Source organism: Ornithodoros turicata, chromosome 5, assembly GCF_037126465.1.
Source record: "Ornithodoros turicata isolate Travis chromosome 5, ASM3712646v1, whole genome shotgun sequence".
NCBI classification, from domain to species: Eukaryota; Metazoa; Arthropoda; class Arachnida; order Ixodida; family Argasidae; genus Ornithodoros; species Ornithodoros turicata.
The window spans coordinates 29,872,011-29,890,059 of record NC_088205.1 but is presented as its reverse complement, the minus strand read 5'-3'; the positions used below and the strand labels follow the sequence as shown (position 1 = coordinate 29,890,059).

The following is an 18,049-nucleotide window of genomic DNA, read 5'->3' as shown; positions in this document are numbered from 1 at the left end:
GGGGGAGTACGCCTTTTTGTGACAATTTGGATGTATGAAAATTGATACAAAAGGCGTACGCCCCCTCTCTCGTCCAATCACAAGCGGTAACTCTCTCATTCGTGGCAATGGTTGGAGCACAGCGTGCTATGCGGTGAAGTACTGTTTTTATAGTGTGGTCCATGAACAACATGCTAAGTCAATTAAGTTTAAGAACAACTATATGTATGGGTATAACTTCTCCTGAAACTGAACTATTATTTAATTTGTGTTTCATTAAACAAAGGTAACATATTCTGCTTCAAAACACTTTTCAATAGAAGATGTTTTCCTTTCAGGTTTTTTAAATTCTTTTTAAAGAGAGGATTCGAAAGATTCGTGGATTCGCAGAACCTTCCTTGGATTCGGATTCGGAAAATTCTGGATTCGTCCCACATCTAGTTTTAAGAGTGTATAAGGCGGCACCTTAACCGGTTGATTATCCAGCCGACCAACATCTGCTCTGACCACGCACAAATAGAGCTTATTGGAAGTTATAGGTCTTGCACGCACGCATTCCCATCCGACTTTCAGGCTATAGTCCTCTGTCTTCGCTGTAAATAATATTTCGAATAATATTAGAAGTAGCTAACACTTCAACTGTGTTCTGTCATGACCAGGCTCGAGAAGCTTCATTTGTGAGTGACTAATAGCTGGGAATCCTGTGTTTCCTTCCCCAAATGAAGTGCTATATAGGCGCGAACTGTGATTCAGAAACAATCGCTTTGGGTATTGCGGGAAGCAAGGCGATCGACCATCGTTGAATGACCACACACAGAGGCTTCCCCTCCAGTCATCCATCATTTGGCTGTAGCAGCAGCGGTACACACAGCGGCCTTAGTGGCAACACATGTCGGAACGAGCTTTAATTGCGAGGGGCTGTTGTTGGCGTCATTTATATCCCTGTGCCTTTCCAGAGCTGATCTCAACGCTGCTGTTCCACTTCCCGCCTGACCGCATCGCTTCACACTTTGATGAGCGCCAGGAATTCGCCATTCATGTTGAAGCAAATAAGCATTCTCAATCAGATCCGCAAGCGACACGTGACGTGTGTCCCTCCCAGTGCTAAGTATGTATATACAGGAGGCCGCGGTGTACACAATAGCTCGGTTCACTTCTTCGACGCTTTTGTACAAGATGCTAAGCAGATATGTTTTACCATGCTTCCAGTTTTGCGTTGAAATCGAGAACATAGCCACTATGGTCGCGTTTACATGAATGCGGCAAAAGCGCACATCTGAAAGTTAGAGCCGCTCTTCCAGATGTTCTTCTTCATCCTCACATTTTCTATACGGAGCTGCCAGCTGCAAACGCCTTCCTCGTTTTCACTGAATATGCATCTCCTTTGCATGCACCGTATGAATGCGATGTATCGATCCACGTCTGACATATACTACTACGTATAACAGTATCACTGATGCATATTTTATAAGTAATAAAACATAAAGTCAGCAAACTGGTACGAATGTCCTTTGAAATATTTGTAAATAATAAACCGAAATGAGGAATATCTGCGGCTAGTTTATTGATATTGAAAACGAAAGTTACGTGCCCCGCAAGCTATGCGAACGACCGCTAAAAACACATGGCTCAATGCCAGCATCGCCTACCCCCCCAAGATATAGAGGAACCTATAGTCGTGTTGAACACATTGCGAGCTCATATGTACTGTACACTTGTGCTGGGGAAGGTATTTTAATGGTTTAGTGTAACGAGGATGCACTATAACGTTTTCCTTCAACACCCGAAATGCGGTTCTTAAGTTTAGCACGACTATAACTTGATCTAATCTTCCTAAGCTAACCTAGCTGATCTATTTTACCTCTACATTGTATGATACTGAGTTAATGTATTGGCAGTCAGCTGTGAAAGATCATGGTGTCTTTGTTGCTCGACGTCTCGTATATTTAATAATCACCTGGGACTATGTTGTGAACAAAGCTTAGCGAATTCTTGGCCTGATCTGTATAGGACCACTAAGGACTTGAGCGACCCTATTTGTCTACACGTGCTTTTTAGAAGTGTTTTACTGCCAATGATTGAGATTGGATCGGTCGCGTGGAACTGTATCGGATAGGACCATGCAATGTCGCGCGTTTAGATGCCGTTGTTAGGCGTTCAAGATTGCTTCATGGAAATTTCCTTCTGAAAATTGATTCTCTCTGTCTTCGTCGTTTTTGACTGATCGCAGAATCAGCCGCGATTACACTTTCTAATGTACAGATGTGTCCATAACATTTCCAATACGACATCTGTAATCAGCTTGCTCAATTTTCACGCACCGACTCGCATCGTCCGAAATATGTCCCTCTTTTATGTGGCTAATACTGCAGCTCATCAGTCGCCCACGCGACGTATTCGGACGTCTCTTCACTGTGTGTCCGGTCCTGTTCACTCATTATTATTTACTTATTTTACTTTACACAGGAGGTCCTCTGTTAGTTGAAGCTCTGACTTGCTCTATAGCTGTGACTTGGTGCTCTGCTGTTTGCAGGCACCTTATTCGATATAGTATTATTATTATACCACCGCCACCTGGCGCACCCTGAACCAGTCACAATGTACAACCTTCACGTCTGTTCAACGGATAGGATGCGAGGCGCTTGCCTAATAGCGAATTCACCCCTTTGAAACATGGGCGGATTCAACACGATAGCTGGATTCGATGCGCTTCCGTTGCGTGCATGTAGGCGCAGCCTGTGTTCGTTTTTGAATCAAATGCTCACCACAGGAGACGGGTATGCGCTTAACGTACAGCCACGAAATGAACTGCTTCTGTTTTTAAATGCCGCGTCGTCGCCTGGCAAGTCTCGTCAACGATGTCGATGGCCACTGTTCAGTACGAACGAAATTTATTGCGTAGAAATAGCGCCCCAGTATAAACTATACGCGAGAAGCGTTTTTGCGAGAGCTCCGTACACTGGTAGTAGCCATACGCTGCCGATATCAGTCACCGATCAGCGCTGTAGCAACAGCCTGTATCACAGACGCAGGCACGCTGGGCGCGGTCCAGCTTCCCCCCTCTCTCTCTTCTTTTATCGCGACTGCCTCGAAAATAAGCGCCGATCGCTCTCTTTTGTGCTCGGAAGGCCGCTGTCCCCCTCTTTCGTTTTTTTATTTATCGCTATAAAAAATTTGTCTTTTGTTTCGCGCTATCAACCCACGGCCTGCTTCCAGCGACGAAGGTGCTTTTTTTTTCTTTTTTCCTTCTTTATTTGGGGTTGCTGGTCAGTAATGAAGGCCAGTTGGGAGCGGCCCGCCAAGACAAAGAACGCTCTGCCCGTGGAGTCCTGCCTGGTAGACGCCTCCGTTGTTGTCTTGAACAGCGAGGGTTTATATATTGGCCACCATTTATTTCCCTGCTGCGGGTGATTTTCTCGCACCCAACTGCTGGGAATAAATGAATCGGACGTGGAGAGGTATTCGGTCTGTTTTTGATTCTGCCGCTTCAGTGCTGTTTCTACGTATTTTTTGTTTCGTACTTTTATTTTTATTTTCTCGTTGCCGTGCGTTTGTGCTGCCGTTGCTGCACAAAGTGTAAGCCTTTTTCCCGAACTGTGAAATGCGGGCATGTTGAAGTATTGCGACGGAAGAGCCCTGCATTTCCCTTTGCTATAGCGTGACGAAACTTATTATGGAAGCTATAGTGTCAAGTTCGCAATGATTGATATGTATTGTCGAACTCCTTCTCGGGAACTTAGATTATGGAAATACAGTCATGCCTCGATTATCCGGACACCTCGGGAGTCGTCCCTTTGCGTCCGGATGACGAATTTCCTGATATGGACCAAGCAAACTTCCGGGGAAACCCGAAAAATTTGGAAGACCGCTTTATAGCTCCAGAAAAGAAAACGAGGAAAAGATCGTTACTTCACAAATTCATGCGAAGTCAGCTGCTTGAAATTAGCAGGCACGCGTGTGACAGAATTTTGGTCACAGCCACGGCACCTGCTGCGTCACCCTGCTGTTCAAAGAAGGGTAATGTCTCAGAAAGTTGGTCCCGCGCACATGTTTCTTTTTTTTTTTTTTTTTTTTTTGCAAATGCCTTTGGCATATTCCAAAAGACAGGCGATGCTTTCAGACGGCCTGGGCATTGACGTTCACATGTGGATTTCTTGCGCCCGGTGGGTACAGGGCACCTCTTCCGCTTACCGTCTACCATCTCTACCGTGTGCCCGCACACACCAAAAAGGAGTGACATCTGAAGAAAGGGAAGTCAAATAGTACAGAATGTTCACGTGAAATGTGACTTTTTTCTGTAATACTGCGAACGCAGCACATGCCAGGGACAGAGGACAGAGGAGTTGTCCGGATAAGCGAATCAGAATGACTTAGGTCATGGAAGATTGTTCCCCGTCCTTGCTGTCCGGATACGGATAACGAATTCCGGATAACCGAGACAAAATCCAATGGTAGCAGGTTCGTCCCCGGTAATGTAGTCCGGATAACGAGTTTTCCGAATATCTGAACTCCGGATAAGCGAGACATGACTGTATAAATGCATCGCACCCTGACAAATTTCTTCGTGCCGGAAATTTTCGTGATTTGATAAGGTTCCTCGTCACACATGATACAGGGAGGCACCCCAACCTTGTGAAGGAGAGCCGACCTTGCCTATTTGCAAGTCGCGCTGCGGTATACGAAATTGACAAACGTGCCACCATCGTTTTTGCCCCGATATCCGGTGATGCATGCGGACTCTAACACACAACATTATCACAATGAAGATCAAAATTGCAGAGCCGAATGATGCCATTACCGCCCCTGGTTTGTGAAATGCGCGGGGCGTACGCCCTTTTGTGACAATTAACTTAACTGCATAGCTCTAAAAACAGGTCGTGGTGGCGATGGAACTATGTGCCGTTGTCGGCCGCGCTCAGGCGTGCAACGTCACGGCTATAGCATTGGTTGATCGTGCGTCCAGCACTCTAAAAACATAACTTCACATAGCACGGTGTGCGCCAACCATTGCATAGAATGATACGGTTATCACTTGTGATGAGAAGGCAGAGCCTTTTTGTAGCAATTTGGATACATGAAAATTGCCACAAAATCGCGTGCGCCCCCCTCTGTCCTGCAATCATAAGCGATAACCCTATCATCCTATGTACTGGTTGGCACACAGCGTGCTATGCGGTGAAGTTCAGTTTTTAGAGGGTGTACCAACACCCAACCGCACATTGAGCTGCGCAAACCATTGCCACGGATGACAGGGTTGTCGCTTGCTTCTGATTCGAAAAGAGCGGGGGGTTACGCCTTTTTGTGTCAATTTGGAAAATGATAATTGTCACAGAAAGGCATACACCTCCCGTTTTCAAAAAATCAAGAGAGGGAACGATGTCATTCGGGATGATGGTTCCCTCGGTGCGGCTTAGTGCCGTGCAATTCTTTTTGAAGAACTACACAACACCAAATCGACGGGAGCCAGGAAATGCATGTGCCCATTTCTTTCATGCACGCACGAGTGCGGAATATGGTTCCAAATTCCGAGCAACCTCTAATTTCTTTCCCTTACAGCGCTCGATTTCAGGGAAAACATGCGCACGCCCGGCCGACCGGGCTCGGTGACTCGACTCCTGTAATTGTATACTTAGTTGTGGCACGCGTTTCCACGAGCGTCCTCTTCCCACCGTCGTCGTGTCTCATAGAAAGTTTCCGACCATCTCGGTGGCTGCCCCATCCCTAATTGCTCTCTCGGGGAGTGTGTTAATAAAGGCGCCTCGGCTGTCCATATTACCCGGAGATAATTGGGTTACGTTTGGTTTGCGCGCCAACAATATCCCCGTGGCGCCGTCGGGAAATATTATGAGTACGTGACTGAGCTGCGTGCCCTGTTTACGGCAGGGACAGCCGTTGTTACAAGAGACGACACCAGTTGGAGAAAGTTTCCTATAGACGCGGAGCACTTGTTTAACCGTAGCCAGTGTAACTTGGTCCGTCTGCGACAGTGCACCCAGTTAATGCTCCAGACATCTGCCATAACTTCGTCGTTGTTTAATGTTACGTGTATATCTATGTATAAAGGTTCTCGCACTGTTATGGGCTAGTTCCCATGGGTACTTGAAGCAGACGTGTTGGGGGCGCCGTTTTGTTTTGATGAATTGCAGTGCTTATCATGATTCTCAGCTTATAAACAGATATATATATATATATATATATATATATATATTGTTGTACAATAAAAAAAATCATAATGTACACCCTAAAAAAAAAACAAATTTGAACACATAGCGCTCGAGGTATACCACGATTCAGGATGTTCCGTCATCTGACTGTTGGAAACGGGCCACCGCCAAAAGGACACATCATTTCGGACATGTACACACACGCATGCCGTACATATCTTTCATGCGTATACATATCTTTCGGAGCAGAAAGACCAAAGTGCGAACAGACGGATAGAATACAGATAGTCTTTGCCTTTTTACAAACGTCGCGCTGCCACACAATAGTCTTGATGACAGCTGCAGGTCTATTAAAATAGGACCAGAAGTATTTCGGGGAGTGCCGACACAAAAGCAGGAATGTCTTACTGTTCGTGCCGGATAATTCTCTGCGTGAGCGAGGATATTTAAGCCCCGCGGCACGAAGAAACAATGTGATGGAAGTTCTCGCTCTGGTCCTTCTTTTTATTTTTACAAAAATTCACTTTCCATCGCGTCTTGCCGGCGGGTTACGTGAGACAACCTTTAAAAGCATCCGTGCAAGGACGAATGAAGTGCGGTTTCCGCCTCCCGCTCGCTTCATTTGAGGCGGGAGAGCGGTTGAGCAATTTTACCGCTGCACCGATCATTAGGGAAAGCAGGACCGCAAAGGAATCGCGCCCAGCTCGGCATTGTGCTGGACGGTGGAAAGTGCTGCGTCGAGCGCTGTTTCCGCCTGGGCGCCGCGATGAAAGTTTCGGGGGAGAAACGAGCTCCCGGCTGGTCCGCGGGACGCGCAGGTGAAACAAGAAAAGTGTTGCCGTGGCCGCAACAGCTGCACCTTATGAGTGTCCGTACGCGAGCGCGTACATATTTGCCACCTTGCTGCGCGCGCGAAGCGGTGCTTGTTTTATTTACGCATTGTTTGCGCAAGTTTGAAGCTGACCCCTCGGATTTTCTGCTCTGCGTCTGCTGGAAAAATTGAGCCGTCGCGGTGAGGTGTTTCTCGGACGAGAAATGCGGGTGCTGCCGGAATAGAATGCGAATGCTAGCGGAACGACCGCGCTTATTTTTTTCTTTTTTTTCTTTTGCTTCTTTTTCGACGTGGAGAGTGCTTGCATTAGAAATTACGTTATATTGTATGGTATCGCGGCGAGGGACACATTCTGCCACTAAAAGAAAATCGAAGCCCAGTCAGCGTCTTTGCTTTGTGGCCACAAGTGAAACCTGCTCAGATGGCTTTCTCCCACGGTTCCCCATTTGGCCGACGTGACTGATTTACAATCCCACTTAGGGAGCGTCACTGAAAATTTATTATTTTGTATGTTTTCCCCCTTCTGGTGCTTTTTCTTTTTTTCGTTCCACTCTGAGTGACCTTCCATGATGGTGTTGTTCGAAGGGTGAATTTCTTTAATTCTTGCGCCAATCTACGATGGATCGGACGAAGTCGTGTCCTGCAGCTGGCTCGTATTCATTTTTCATCTATTGCGATGCGCACCTAGAAGATAATAACCGAAAAAGCTGCGATATGTAGAGAATCATGCCGTGATGTCGTACGCGTTGGTTTTACGGAGCTCTCGACAGGGATCATAAATTCATAATAAGATATCCTGTCATGCAATGACGTTGTCAGCATGTACGTTGAGACATGCGCACGTATCAACATACGAGATATCCTGTATCGTAGGGCCATTTCGTCCGCCATTCCTAGTGCGTTCCGTGCCTTCAATGCTCACTGACGTACGGGGTGCCGGCCTCGAGATACTTATGGACGAACTCGAAATTTGGTATTGCAAACGGCCACCACCAGGCAACATTCACCCTCTCAGAGTTATGTGTATTCTGTTGCAGTCTAGCCCGTATGCGTTGTGGATACTGAAACGCGTGGCAGTGATCATATTTCTCTCCTCACCGTAATACGAGAAAGAAGGGCACAGGGGAGGCTACAAGTATGAAATTTTTGCCAGGATTCGCCCGTATACATAGTTCCTTAACTTGGTTGAAACCCACAGCGAACTATACCTACTCTGGTACACAAGTGTGAACAATGCAATGGCGCCCAAAGACAAGCGAGAGACTCGAAAACTACGAGAAAATATCAGACGCTTTTTAGGAAGCTCAGCATGGCAAAGTGGAGACTGCTTTGTGAACCTATCCAAGAGCATTCTCGTCGAACACTTACCTCAACACATTGGGCAACAATCTCACGAGTTCAAGGTCGTCCCCTGTCCGAAATAGCAGATGACTACTGCCGGAGACTTGTGAAACACAATGTTTCTTCACCTGGAGACATGAATTTAAAAATGATATGGCCAACACCGTCCAAAAGACAAGTCCAATGGATGATGATGCTATAATGAGAGAGCTCAAATGAGCGCTCATCTCGTGCCCTGTCCCGCTCATTCGCCACAAGAACTAGATGGCATCACTTAGCAGCAGGCAGTGAAGAACTTGGGAGAGACCACCTTCAATCACGTATACTGACACTACACAACTCAATATGGCGAGAAGTATGCCCGGATTGACAAATTTCCAAAAACAAATCACTGCTGAAGCGCGAGGAAGGTATCCCAGAAGTGCCCACTTCTTCTGGGAAACGTATGGGGGGTATTGATTCTTCAGCGTCAGAGATCGTGCATACAAAACGACCAGCTTTTCTAACGAAAGTGCAACAGGATTCCGGAAGCAGAGAAAACTCATAAACCTGTAATTGATCTGGTGAGAGAACGAGAGAGGACGTAGGATACCTTCGCACCTGCTATATTAATGGACATAAACAAAGCATTTGGCGCACTGCTTATATATATATATATATATATATATATATATATAAACACAGTTAGAAGTATAGGAATCGGCGGCAAATTGTTGCAGTAAGGCAAAAATTGTCATATATAGGTATATGGTGGAAAGAAGTATGCATGAAACATAGTGTGTGTGGGCGGAGGGGGGCAGTGTCGACTGGTCAGTATAGCCGCTGACCCCGCATGGAGTCCTCCTTCAGCAAGGCGTTTAAATTCAAAATCACGTTCACGTAAGGTCTATACTTTACGCTATGCATTCCGAAGAAAGGTAGACAAAACAGAGAACAACTTCTCCGGACGACCTCTGTCTCTACCCGTCGTAGGTCGAACGCTGGGGTTCTGCTTTTTCTCTCGAGTGTTTCCCGTTTGGAAAAGAATGGCCCGAAGTGTCTTCCTACATGCCAGCTTTTATTTGCCGAATAAGTGCAGACACGTGATGTTGCCATGCTTGGGCACGCCAACGGCATAATAATGCTGATATATAAAATATTGTGTCTGTATTCGGCTTTTCGATGATGATCCTATACCAGTCAGGGCCGTTCCGTACATGAAGGCGGTCAGGGACGCGGGACTAACAAGTCATCGACTTACGACTCACCTTCCGGAAACAAACAGCAATAATATGAAAACACTGGGTTGGCTAGGGTTGTTGTTATGCTTCCGAAGACCACATGCGTGACGATGGTATCTGATGTCCTGTTTTCTTTTTCTTTTGATCCAACAGGAGCATGTCGTCTAAGCGGAAGAGCCCTCCCACGAAGCTGTCGACGGACGAGCTCCAACAGCGTCAACAGCATCAGCGCAGCGGAGAGTCACTCGACGAAGACGGAGACGACGACGAATCCGCTACAGCAGCAGCAGCAGCAGAGGAGGAGGAAGACGACCTTTTCGCCGACTTGATGCGGCCACCGCACGACGCCCTCCTTCGGGACGACGAGGACTCCGACATCTCAGACGGTCTCCCGGCAAGTCCAGGGTGAGTGAAGCCTTACCTATACGGCACTGGAAGATGACATATGTGTCCTCCTTTTTCCTCCTTGGTGCCTCTAGGTATATGGGGTCCATGCGGGCGGGATAAAAGAGGGGAGCATGACGGGAAATGTGCGGTAGAACTGGAAAAGAAAGTATTAAAAAAAAGAGAGAGATCAGTTTGAAGCACAAGGCCACCCGTTCGTGGCCTTCGCAGCACGCCGTTTCATGTTTTTGCACGTGTACTTTGAAAGCGGAACTTCACCGCATAACACGCGTAGTTGAAAAGATACCATTCAGCAGAGTAACATCTCTCTTGAACCGCGTTGAAGACGTGGGACGTACGTGCAGGCCCTTTCTCGGTGCCGTGCATAGGTATTAGCTGTCATAGCACGGCGTATACGCTCTGCATACTAACGGTATACAATATGACACGGTGATATGGTTTGAGCTTTGGTGCTGTTATTCGGTGAAGTTCAGCTGTCGTAACATTGCTCGGTGGTACAGACATCTAAAGTTGGAGACTGAGCAGGGACCTTCCCAGCAACCCCCGCAATCCCTAATAGCGCCTAAAATACCGTCCAAAAAGGCCGAAAAACGCCACAAAAAGCAGCATATGTAGGCGTCACATCCCCCTACTGCACACCAACACTGTCCCGAGATCCTGGGAACATGCCTGGTACTACGGCAAGTGACAACAGCACGTCCACTTCAGTTCACAGCATAGCGCGGAGGAAACTAGCAGCCAATCGCATGTAGATGGTATTTTTGTTCGTTATTCGCCAACCGCAACTCATCGCTTGCAAGCGCACATACGTGTAAACAATGTGTGAACCCGCAAATAGCGAACAAGAATTTAGTCTCTGCTCCTGTGTCCATCTGGCTCGTGTATGATGTTCTGCCTCTCGCTGCAGGAGCGCGAGCCACCCGGAAAGCGAGCAGGTTGCGCGTCGTCCGACATCCGCGAGCGACTCTGAGGACTCCGAGGATTCTGCGCCGAGGCGGTCGACGGATGCGGCCTCTTTGGCAAGGGCTCCGCACCAGAGGAAGTCCATGGACGATGTGCTTCGGATGCTCGCAACGAAGATGAACACAAGCGCATCGCTGCACGAGGGCAACGAGGCTAGCAGGGCGGACTGCAAGTAAGGGAAGCCCTTGGTTCAAGCCCCTGTTCCGTTTTGTCGTGTTATGTTCGACAGAGTATCAGTTCTGCTATCTGATGGAACGCACAGCTGGAAGATATCATGCGTATTCAACGCATTCCGTGTTGAAAATCATTGTTTCAATGTTTGTACATCTTTCTAGTTTGTCCCGATGGGTTCTCGTTCCGTGCGTCCCTGCCTTCTCAAAAATTTCTCGACCGGCGATGTCGGGTTCACTTTTTTTCACCCGAAGGAGGTGCGTACCAAAACCAGAATTCATCCCATAACACGCGGAGGAGTAACCGTCATTCAGAATAATATCGCTCTTTTTCCTGATTTGTTGAAAATGGGAGGCGAAGGCCTTTTTGTGGCCATTTAGTTGTATGTTAATTGCCACCAAAAGGCGTACGCAAGGCCCTCGATCTCCGGAAATCAAAACTGCCGTAAGTTAGTTGGAGCAGTCCGGGTTATGGTGCGAAGTTCCGTTTTTAGAGTGTAGGCATATCACACAACCCGCAGCTGTCAGCTGAACCTGATATTAAGATGCGGAAGTCAGGTGACGCTGGTCGCGCGAGCAACGCCCTTCTTAACGTCAGCGAAAACAAAGGCGGCGTTGACTGTCCCGCTGGGGCGGCGCCAGACAATAGGGCAGAACAAAGTCTGGCGCTGTGTCTCCATTGGCGCGGAAGCCGACTTTGCGGGACCGCCCAAGCGGCGCAGACAATGTATTTCAGCAACATAGCTTCCATTGTCGGCGCAATTGATCGGCCAACGACAAAGGACCGCGCCGACTCCGTTGTTTCCTAACGCCGCCCACGTTGCATCCAATCGACCAGCCGGCGAGCCAGTCTTCGCATCCCATACCTTCAGCCGCTTCAACGCTTCGCTGCCCACGCGTCTCGCGACAGTACGTACGCGAGGAGGTTTACCTAATGTCACGGATTTCCTTTTCGCATAACACTATGACGAAACACGTTCAAGTAGCCGATGACCAGATTAGCCGAACCTGTGAAGTCGATCTGCTCAGTTTATTTAGCTGCATGAGCTTGCGTTCGGGAAATTTTTCCTTTTCGCCGAATCTACGGATACACGAGCTGTGAGGGGGCGTTTTCTATTCAAAAAAACAGCAGTGGCAGCCGATTTTTTATTAATCGAAACGTTTCTTGGCAACAGGAGCGAAGAAGGCCGGTTGATGGAGAGCGAAGAGCTGCGCATGGCTCTGGCTGGAGACAGCATTAGCGAGAAAGAGAAACGACTTACCGACATGATCAACCAGCTTCAGCAACTACGAGATCAGTTACTTGTACAGCAGAGGATCCACATGGTAAGTACAGTTCTCTTGTCCAGTTATTCATTCTCAAAACAGAACTTCAGCCCATAGCACGCTCTGCTCCAACCATTGCCACGAATGATAGGGTTATCGTCCGCATCTCATTCGAAGAGAGAGAGGGGGGGGGGGGGGTACACCTTTTTGTGTCAATTTGGGTACATGATAATTGACACAAAAGGGCGTACGCCCCCTTCTGTCTTCGAATCAGAAACCTATCATTCGTGGGAATGATTGGAGCAGAGCACGCTGTGCGGTGAAGTTCTGTTTTTAGAGTGTTGTGGCAGTCTATCACCAGCCACAGTATCATGTTGTTCGCTATACTATACGATACGTACGCCTTGTGAAAATGGAATACGTCGTAGGACTTTAAGGCCCATTGTGTGCCGTATTTTTCGAGGAGGCAGCCATTTTGATAACCGCAAACGCTGTTGGACCCTCCTAGCGGAAACTCCTATAGCGAGTCCGAGGCCAATGACACACTTGCCGAGCTAAACTGGATATCATCATGATGGAAGACCACGATGTAGGTATCTCGTTATGCGATCAGGGTACAGCTTGAAATATTGCTCTTGAACTTCAATCTCCAACTCGCACAGTTGCTTTCTAAGAAAATGATCTCAATAGAGGAGAGGAATGCTAATTAGACCGTCTGGTGACAACCGCATGAAAGGCGGAAGCCTCGCGCTTGCACTCTTAAAAATGAACTTCACCGCATAGCACGCTCCTAGCCAACCAACATCTCGAATGATATCGTTACCTGCCCTGATTTGTTGAAAACGGGGGGCGTACGCCTTTTTTGTGACAATTATGAACAGCATAAGTGTCACAGAAAAGGCGTACGCCCCCCGTTTTCAACAAATCAGGGCAGATAACGATATCATTTGAGATAATGGTTGGCTAGGAGCGTGCTATGTGGTGAAGTTCATTTTTAAGAGTGTGGCACTTGTGTCGTCGCCGAAGACGAAGAGTGCAGGCCAATAACTACACTTTTGAAACAGAACTTTCCCACATAGCACGTTGAATTAAGGCCAACCATCACTCGATATCACGCCTCATTTGTGGAAAGCAGAGGACGTATGCCTTTTTGTGCATAAGTGTCACAAAAAGGCGTACGCCTCTCGTGTTCAACAAATCAGGGGAGAGCACGATGTCATTCGGGATGACGGTTGGCTAGGAGCGTGCTATGCGGTGAAGTTCTGTTTTAAGAGTGTACTGTTCTTAATCGCCACTTTGTAATTTTTTATATTCGCGACTCTGAAGATCATATTCGCTACAAGCACAAGGCACTCAAAGAATACCCTCAGCGAAGGACCTCGTCCTCCCCTTTTAGCACGCTCTGCTGGTATACGGGACACCGCATATACGTACAATGAACGCAAATTATAAAATATTCAGGAAGGAATCGAAACAACCTGCATTATGGCATTTCGAGCGCTATCTCGACGGCAGCAACAGGGGGGACCATTTGCATTTGTTGCCCGTCGCAGAGACAGCACTGCGTCTGTCCCGTACATTGTTAAACCATAACTTCACCACAAAGCACGTCGAAGGCCAACCATTGCACAGAATGATACATTTATCACACCTGATTTGTAGAAAGCGCGGGGCGTATGTCTTTTTAGGACAGTTAACATAACCGCAGCTACGCCTCCCGTTTTTAACCAATCAGGGGGCAGAACCATGTCATTCCGGATGGTGGTTCGTCGTTCGGGAATGTGCTGTGCGGTGAAGTTCTGTTTTAAGAGTGTTGGTAGCGAAACAAAAGCGGCGTGTAAGGCACATAAAAGGGTGACGTGAAAAAAAGTCCTTCGTCACCTGTGGGGTTGACACAAGAGGGGGCGATCGTGCGTTGTCTGCGAAAGGAATTCACTTCCGGCGAAGACGGGCCAGCTTCCGGCCAGACACCCACGCAGGTCTGAAAGAGTACACCCCTGGGAACAGCGCCTGCAGCCGCGGTGACAAAAGAGGAAGCTCTTTCTTTCTTCTGTCGCGGTGCCTCCGAAATTACGCACGAAGGGTTGCCGGACGCCCTTTTAGCCGCAACTCCCGTTGCTCCCAACTGATGCGCCGGAGAAAATAGCGCCGACTGCGCGAGAAAGGATGTGCCATAAACTGACATGACGACGGAATGAACGACGGGAGCTTCTGACAGCCCGTCAGGCTGTCTCGCACTGCGTACATATGAAAGTTCATGGTTCTAGTCCGTATATAGAAGGTGGGTACAAATTGGGGATCGCGCAATTGTCTCCGGACAGTACAATGATAACAGGAATCCGCGTCCGAGAAGTGCCGAAACACCGTCCGAGTTTCGCCCCATCAGTCGGATACCTTCCCTTAAAGATAGCCAATAATGCTGCGGTTCGTACATGGAGTACTGCAGTAATGGTACGGAACGTGCGGGTCTTGAAATCTTGATCGTGTCCCACCCTCATATCACAAAAAGCCGGACTCTCGCTTTCAAGAAATCGAAGGAGTGAACGATGTCAGTCTGGATTATATTGTCAAAGAGTGTGTTATGCGGTGAAGCTCTGTTTCAGGTGTGCGCAAGTGCGTGAGTGCCACAGAAAGGTGTGCGCATCAAATTACGGGAGCAAAGGCTGCCGTCCCGGATGACGGTTGGCTAGGATCGTGCTATTCGGCGAAGTTCTGCTCTAAGAGCATGCTGTTAGTCTGCTGCATCAGGAGACTTGACAAAGCTCTGCCGTTGGGGCAACGCAACGCAATCTTGCTTGAAAAATCTCAAATCCATCTGAGACCAATACAACCACACTAACCAATATAGCGTCGCGTAAAGGGCACGCAACCGCCGGCGGAATATTTGGCTCCCGATTCGCGTTGCCCGTTAACGGCAGCAGGCGACGGAATGCCAAGAATTGCCTCCCCCGCACCGTCTGTCAACGACATCTCATCACGCGGACAATCGTACCCCAACACCTCCCAGCTGTCATTTATTGGTTCAATTTATACTCTTCATCACTACACGAAGAGTAAAGAGGGAAGGTGGGATGACATCAAGGACCGCGGAAGTCGAAGCATGATGTTATTGGGCAGGGCGGTCGGTCAAAGCGAACCATCACTGAAGGTTGGGACAAGATATTAGCGTGGCATGATCAGGAAAGATCATAAAGCGGTTTAATGCCAGTCAGTGGTAGACGAACCAACCAACCACTTTGAACACAGAAACTATGAAACTAGAAACTCGGTCATGGCGTATAGATGACACACAACTGACACGCTTATTTAAAAAGAGATTGGTGCGTGCGCGCTTTTGTGGCCTCTAAAGGCGCTGTGACACCGTAGTCCATATATTATGTAAGAATGAACGTATTAGACGGCTATTTGCATGGATGTGAACCTGCATTCTGAGTTTGACAACAAAGGGGACAATAAAATATACGTATAGAAATTGAGCGCCGCGAATACCGAAAGTACTCGGGCTCATAACATTACGGTTGGTATCTTTGCTACTGATACTGCTTGCACCCGTGCGTAGCAGCCGTGTGGGAGCAGTCACCTGCTTATGGGACATAATGCAATGCCGTACACGTTCGCGCTCCCCTGACCTCACGTCACAGCTCGACGCCAATGTATGCTTGGAGGAGCAATTATTTAGACATTTAGAGAAGTTTCAGTACACAGGTCGTAACGGTAAATAGGCAACGAGAAAACACTTCCAGTCAGTGCCGCGTGGATGCGTTTATGAGGATTTCAATTTATGATATAGATCAGCTTTGCCATTTGGAAAAGTCATTGCACTTTAAACTTTTTTTAATTTGGTGTTAGCGCCGCGAAGCAAGCGCGGCTATGAGCGGCGTGAAGACGTGGACAGAACGAGAGAGGACAGCAGTTAGGAGTGGAGGACAGGGGATTAGTATGCGTCCTCGGCCGACTTCAGGAGGAACTGTGTCGACATCCGTCTAGAGAGTCTACCGGACGACCTAGGGAAACCTTAGACAGCACAGCCGGTGGTAGGACTCGAACCCACCACCTCCCGTTCTTCAGCACGACCTCGGAGGTACCGCCAACGAGCGAATGCTCTTATATCCACTCAGCCATGCCGCTGATCCGCTTCAAATAGGCAAAATTGGAGCGAGTTGACCCCTTCCAAGGCCACACCGCGAGGTCTCCGCTGGCGTTTCTGATACACTTTTCCAGACAGCAGATGTTCGCACAGTTGCCCCTTGTGTCTGCTCAGAACGACTAATCCCCATGTCTCCCACTCCCTTCTGCGGTCCTCTCTGCAGATCTGCCCACATGTGCATACACCGCTTATAGCCACTGGTGCTTCGCGGTGATGACACGGAATCAGGGACGGGAAACTTTTCGCGTTGTTTTCTGCTTTCGTTAGTTTCAAACGTGCTGATCAGCTGGTGCCCACATAGTCATACGAACTTGACCACATAACTCGCTGAAAGCCAATTATCCCACAGAAAGAAAGGAAAGAGGCCGCATCATCAGTTGTGGAAAGCGCCGGGCATACACCCCTTTTGTGAAATTTAACATACCTGCATACGTGTCACAAAAGAATCACACGTATACAATATACTATAAGGTATATACATGTAAACGGAATACACAAGGATACACGGAATACAAGGATGCAGTAACTCAGAAGTGAGGATAACACCACCATTTTCAGCGTACGTGTTACCACAGATTATTAGAAGCAGCATTTTATCCACCCTTATTGACAGCAATCTTTGGGTTTACAGAGTATTTATTTACTTACTTATTTTCTTACAGTGTCAGGCGTAATGGTCAGTGCGGTGGAACTGAGCTACGCTTTGAAGTAAACCACCAATCCGTTAACTTAAATTGAGCTCCGGATGAATCGTGCCTTGCTTGGGGTCACAGGGTGTGCCTTACTCCAGTTAAACATCCGCCTTCGGGATGTGCCTAACGGGCTTCACGCTCGCTGCCTCTTAGCCATTGACTGATGGCGTTGGCTCTTCTCCAGCATGAGCCGGTCTTCACGGAGAAATCGCGCCATTCAGAGTAGACACGCATTCTTCGCATATTCCAGCTTTTCTCCTGCTATGCTTCGGACAAACCTGTACAGACCAACAAAAGATGAAACCAGTGTCATATTCGAACTGGTCGGCACGCATGTTGTTTCAGCTGGCTTGTCCAAAGACACACAGAATGCTCAGTTTACTGTAATACTCTGCGTACACGAAAATCGTATCATCGGCCTAACAGATATAACAGTCCTAACAGACATGTAGCAAATCCTACACGCCGGCACGAGGACGTGTTAAGCGCGGACCCCATAACAAGCGACACGCGACGCGCTGCAGAATTTGTCGCTGTCGCGTCTGGTCATGGCGCGACTTCCTGGTCCATTTGAGCAGCGACATTTCGTCGCCGAGAAATGATGTTTTTGGAGAAGCATTGCTTATTTTATTCGAGCTAAGTTGTAAATTGCCATAAATATACCAAAAATAGTATTTCATTCGTCAAAACGAAGAGAACTTGTAATGAAGGTGCTATGTAATATTCGCCGTAACGCAGTGGCGCTGCGGTTGAAGTTCCCAACGCCCCGCCCACTTCTTCGTCTGCTACTTTTGTTGGTTGCCCTCTCCACCCTTTCCCTTGCCCACGCGTTCAGTTCTTGTTTCACGCCGTCAAATCTAGCTGGTTTTG

At 47.9% G+C, this 18,049-nt stretch overlaps 1 protein-coding gene across 8 annotated transcripts in view; it reads left to right on the top strand.

Moving 5' to 3' along the window:
- Nucleotides 1-18,049, top strand: part of LOC135394281 (transcription factor SOX-5-like) — a 511,283-nt gene that overhangs the window by 442,608 nt on the left and 50,626 nt on the right. For all 8 annotated transcript variants that reach the window (XM_064624960.1, XM_064624956.1, XM_064624955.1 and 5 more), the window contains 3 exons: nt 9,690-9,941; nt 10,849-11,076; nt 12,250-12,400. In XM_064624960.1, coding sequence (XP_064481030.1) covers nt 9,694-9,941; nt 10,849-11,076; nt 12,250-12,400 — 627 coding nt within the window. In that variant the 5' untranslated portion in view covers nt 9,690-9,693. The remainder of the gene's footprint in view (nt 1-9,689; nt 9,942-10,848; nt 11,077-12,249; nt 12,401-18,049) is intronic.